This window comes from Medicago sativa, chromosome 4 (assembly GCF_051527215.1).
Source record: "Medicago sativa cultivar Bolivia chromosome 4, Bolivia_mono, whole genome shotgun sequence".
Lineage (NCBI taxonomy): Eukaryota > Viridiplantae > Streptophyta > Magnoliopsida > Fabales > Fabaceae > Medicago > Medicago sativa.
This window is the reverse complement of record NC_140752.1, coordinates 49,428,775-49,433,416: the sequence shown is the minus strand read 5'-3', so window position 1 is coordinate 49,433,416 and position 4,642 is coordinate 49,428,775. Positions and strand designations below refer to the sequence as shown.

The window sequence follows — 4,642 nt, the reverse complement described above, 5'->3', positions numbered from 1 at the left end:
GGACGAAAGCTGACTAATTAATAGAAATACACTTATCAAGCACCTGTTTGAGCCTATTAGCAAGCACCTTGGCTACAATTTTATACACGACGTTACAAAGTGCAATAGGCCGTCAATCCTTCATTGAAGTCTTAGAGTCACCTTTCGGTATAAGCGTAATATTAGTAGAATTGACATGGGGTGGGAAAACACCGTTTGCCAACCATTGACACCCTGCTTGATAAACTTCATGACCACAAGTGTCCCAAAAATGTTGATAGAAACCTGGATTAAACCCATCTGGCCCTGGACATTTATCGATCATCTTAACAAAATTAAAACCAACATTGACAGGCTTACTAAAAAGAAATAGTAAAATTTACAAAGAAATAATTAAAATACTAAAAAAGCCTAAAAAAGTTATAGTAAAAAATAAAAGTAAAACTTATATAGAACGTGAACAATTTGGGAAGTAATAATTTTTGTGCAAGTGTGCTCATAATCAAATTAAATGCATGGGCGCAAAACAAGTTTGAAAACGGATAGATCGGTTGTTACCCTTATCCTAACCACAGAATGTCAAAGGTGTTACAAGAATTGAGTAATTTCTGTGGTAAAACATTTTTCATTAGTCTTCCAAGGTCACCTTTCTTTTTTTCTTAACAAAAATGGATACATATCTTAGATACTTATGGCACGATTTGAAAATAAAAACTTCCTTATTTGTTAGCACTGAATCTGTTTTATTCTGATTCCCACTAAAAGATCCTCTTAGAATCTCTCTCTCTCTCTCTCTCTCTCTCTCTCTCTCTCTCTTGCTGCAAAATTATTGTTTTGTTCATCTCAAAGGTTTGTTCTGTCACAATATATATCACTTACAAGTAGGGTATATTGTACATTGTTTCTTTGTATGATTTATATTTGTACATTATAAATTATTGATATATTATAATATGTTAATTTTAGGATCAAATATCTTGTTTTCTATCTTCTTTGCTAAGTCAGATCATAGTTAGTTATTGACCATATTAATTTCTTTTTGTTTTGTTTTGTTTTTGTTTTGATCTTTGTTTTATTTTTTTTTATTTTATTTGGGTATTTGGTGTGAATAAATTACTGTATGATTGCATGAATTCCTTAGGGTTTATTTCATTCATTTTGACTAAAGTTTTGTTTTGACCTAAATTCTTTTAGTGATTGTTTGATTGAAGAGAATTAAACACCTAAGATAACAATGGGCGACAGTGAGCCTCCACCACGTATTGAGGTGATATATATTACTAATTACTAACTTAATTATTACTTTAGCCGAAATTATATATGCTTTTTTTTTTTTTGAAGGAAAAATTATATATGCTTTATTTCATCATTTAAATTATTTTTCATTTGCAGGGAAAATATACTGCAATAGTGGTCTGTTGGCTTCTTGGAAATGGGTGTCTTTTCTCTTGGAACAGTATGCTAACAATTGAAGATTACTATGTTTATTTATTTCCGGTAATGTATCTACTTTCTGATGCATTTTTTAGATGATGTATCCGTTAACTATTCACTCTGGTTAGCGTTAATGTCTCTGGTTCATTACGATTGCGACCTATTACACATCATTTATTTTGTAATCTGGTTTTATGCCCGGCGTTAGGTTGTCTGATGTGTAGATGTTTGTTAGGCATTTGTGTTTCTTTATACCGCTTTTGTTATATCTGTTATAATACCCTTTTTGAGCCGAGCATTTGGTTGCTGGGTCAGGTTTATGTCCTCTCAGCTCTTTGTACTTTCACTTTATTTAATATATTTTTCTTTGGTTAAAAAAAATCTTAAACTTCCTTTCCTATTTGTGCAGAAATATCATCCCTCTAGGGTGCTTACTCTTGTATATCAGCCATTTGCAGTTGGAACACTAGCAATTCTTACTTACTATGAGGCAAAAATCAATACAAGGAAACGGATTCTATTTGGATACACACTATTTTTCTTGGCCGTTTTGGCTGTTTTAATTGTAAATCCTGTTAATTTTTTTGTTAACTTTGATTCCTTCAAATTGTGCATTTGGGTTTTGAATTTTGATTTATACTAAACCTATTTACGTGTCGTAGTTGGATTTAGCAACATCTGGTAAAGGAGGGATTGGAACATTCATTGGTATATGCATAGTTAGTGGTGCATTTGGATTAGCAGATGCTCATGCACAAGGAGGAATGATTGGAGACCTGTCATACATGAATCCAGAATTTGTTCAGGTCAGCATCATCAATGGAACATAGTTCTTAATTGCAGTCGCATCTACAATGCTAACTTTGATATTCGGGAAAATATGAGCAATTGCAGCCCATGCAGAAACAATTTTATGCCTTTGCCGAGGCGTCTAAAACTTTTATATAACGATTGCAATTGCGGTTACAGACTGCAATTTAGAACTATGAATGAAATTACTACGATATTTAGAAACTTCCTTCAACATATGCAACTCTTTTTAAAGGTTTTATTGTTGTAGTCTTTCCTTGGCGGTGCTGCAGCATCAGGTGCTCTAACATCGGCTTTGAGGTTAATTACAAAAGCAATATTTGAAAATTCTAAGGACGGACTTCGCAAAGGAGCGAGTAAGTTCAGCACTCTGATGCTTAGCATGGAAACATAGAAGTAGTTTTTGTCTCTATTTCTATTCAGTTAATTTTGACAATAATTTCTTAGCATGCAAATTGATTTCTTTTAGTATCGGTTCCTACAATTCATAAAGATATCCATGATCATGATTCATGTGGTAAACTGAATATTCCTCTCTGATTCATGCAGTTCTTTTCTTTTCCTTATCAACCTTGTTTGAGCTTCTTTGTGTTGTTCTCTATGCATTTGTGTTTCCTAAATTACCAATTGTGAAGTACTACCGTTCAAAAGCAGCATCCGAAGGGTCCAAAACTGTTTCAGCTGACCTTGCTGCAGCTGGAATCCAGACCTCATTTCGAGAAGTACGGTTTCTTTTCTTTTCAATTTCTCACGGAACTGCCTTACTATTGAGATTCAGTTTGTTTATTAGACTAATTTGTGTTTTTTTCAGGCCACCGAAGAATTAAGACAATTTGAGCGCAAAGGAAATAAGCAATTGTTATTGGAAAACATTGATTATGCAATTGATTTGTTTCTAATATTTGCGCTGACATTGTCTATATTCCCTGGATTTTTATCAGAAGATACCGGATTACACAGTTTAGGCACATGGTAAGTTCACTACTTGAATCCTTTCATCCTTTGTTTTTGGTTCTTTTTGGTCATAAACTTCGAGTAAACAGTCATTTCAATCCCTAAATGTATGTGGTGGATACTATGGTCACTGAATCTATCAAAAATGAAAAACATATCTCGGTGTATGTCGTGTTAGTATTTTTTTGAACAAAACTGATTATCAAATACACATTTGAGGACCGAAATAAGTAATAACTAATGAAAGATACATTTCAGAACCAAATTGAATAGCGAAAGATAAATTTGAGGATGTCTTTGTAATTATGATAAATTCAGATAGTAACAACTAACAATGCCCAACACATTCAAATATCAATTTAACTATTTACTGCACAAACTTTTGAGTTTAAAACTTATGTGTCGCGAGTGCAATTAAGTCTTACAAATGCATCCTAATCATATCTCACCAGATAGATATTGGAATGATATTTTAAGAAGTAATGGAAACAAGACACTAAATATTTCTGCTCAAAACAACAAAAGTGGGTTAAGGTCTTTGTTTATATGTATGTTCAATTTCAAAACTGGTTGATATTTCCATTTATTACAGGTACGCTCTTGTTTTAATTGCTATGTATAATGTATGGGATCTTATCGGAAGATACATTCCACTGATCAAAATCTTGAAGTTGGAGTCTAGAAAGTTGATCACTACAGCAGTTATTTCTCGAGTTTTACTCGTACCAGCATTTTATTTCACTGCAAAGTATGGTACTCAAGGTTGGATGATAATGTTGACATCTTTCTTGGGGATATCCAATGGCTACCTCGCTGTCTGTGTTCTCACTTCTGCCCCGAAAGGCTATAAGGTGAAGAATCCTTTAAGAAACTAGAATACTTCCGAGGTTTAGAGTTATTTAAATATTGAATAGATTCGTTGATATTTGTATGTTTTTTACTTTTTTAGGGACCTGAACAAAATGCATTGGGAAATATCTTGGTATTGTTTCTTCTTGGAGGTATTTTTGCAGGGGTAACACTTGATTGGTTATGGTTAATAGGTAAAGGATGGTGAGATCTCAACCAAGCTAAATTAAGAGAGAGGCCTCATTCACAAACAGATAGAATTTTGTGTTTTATTTTACATTTTTACAATCTTATCATTTAGTCACTGTTGATGATTCGTTAATTTCAAAGCTAAATTCAATTGTTTTGTTCTTAAGTCTCTCAAAAGAGCTTCACTAATACAGAAAAATTCTGCATAGAAAGCTACAAAAGGTAGTAGCCACAACATAGGCAACTAAACCCGATTTGTGACCCCTATTTATACATCTGAACAGACAGGTAAACCAGCCAGCCCTGCAGCAAGAAACACGCCAAAGAGCTGCTACATGATAGAATACAGGAACAAACTGCTGGGCACCAAAATGACGTGCCACAAACATGGCCGGCTCAATAACTTTCAAAAGTAGTTGAGGTCTAT

The 4,642-nt window shown here is 33.5% G+C and overlaps 1 protein-coding gene across 2 annotated transcripts; it reads left to right on the top strand.

The window, feature by feature from the left end:
* The first annotated feature begins 629 nt into the window (after window positions 1-629).
* LOC146929561 (equilibrative nucleotide transporter 3-like) lies at window positions 630-4,392 on the top strand. 2 transcript variants are annotated; one of them, XM_085701419.1, is made up of 10 exons: window positions 630-828; window positions 1,174-1,246; window positions 1,372-1,476; window positions 1,823-1,978; window positions 2,076-2,219; window positions 2,474-2,579; window positions 2,773-2,945; window positions 3,035-3,195; window positions 3,770-4,028; window positions 4,127-4,392. In XM_085701419.1, the coding sequence occupies exons 2-10, from the start codon at window positions 1,214-1,216 to the stop codon at window positions 4,232-4,234; spliced, it is 1,245 nt and encodes a 414-aa protein (XP_085557545.1). In that variant the 5' UTR covers window positions 630-828; window positions 1,174-1,213; the 3' UTR covers window positions 4,235-4,392. The 2 variants fall into 2 exon arrangements, with proteins under 2 accessions (XP_085557545.1, XP_085557546.1); XM_085701420.1 differs by lacking the exon at window positions 630-828 and having other exon boundaries at window positions 1,093-1,246.
* The last annotated feature ends 250 nt before the right edge of the window (window positions 4,393-4,642 follow it).

Coding starts and splice junctions, on each gene's coding strand:
- LOC146929561 (XM_085701419.1), top strand. CDS start 1,214: ATGGGCGACAGTGAGCCTCCACCACGTATTGAG. Junction 1,247..1,371: donor AGCCTCCACCACGTATTGAG/GTGATATATATT, acceptor TTTCATTTGCAG/GGAAAATATACTGCAATAGT. Junction 4,029..4,126: donor CTGCCCCGAAAGGCTATAAG/GTGAAGAATCCT, acceptor TTACTTTTTTAG/GGACCTGAACAAAATGCATT.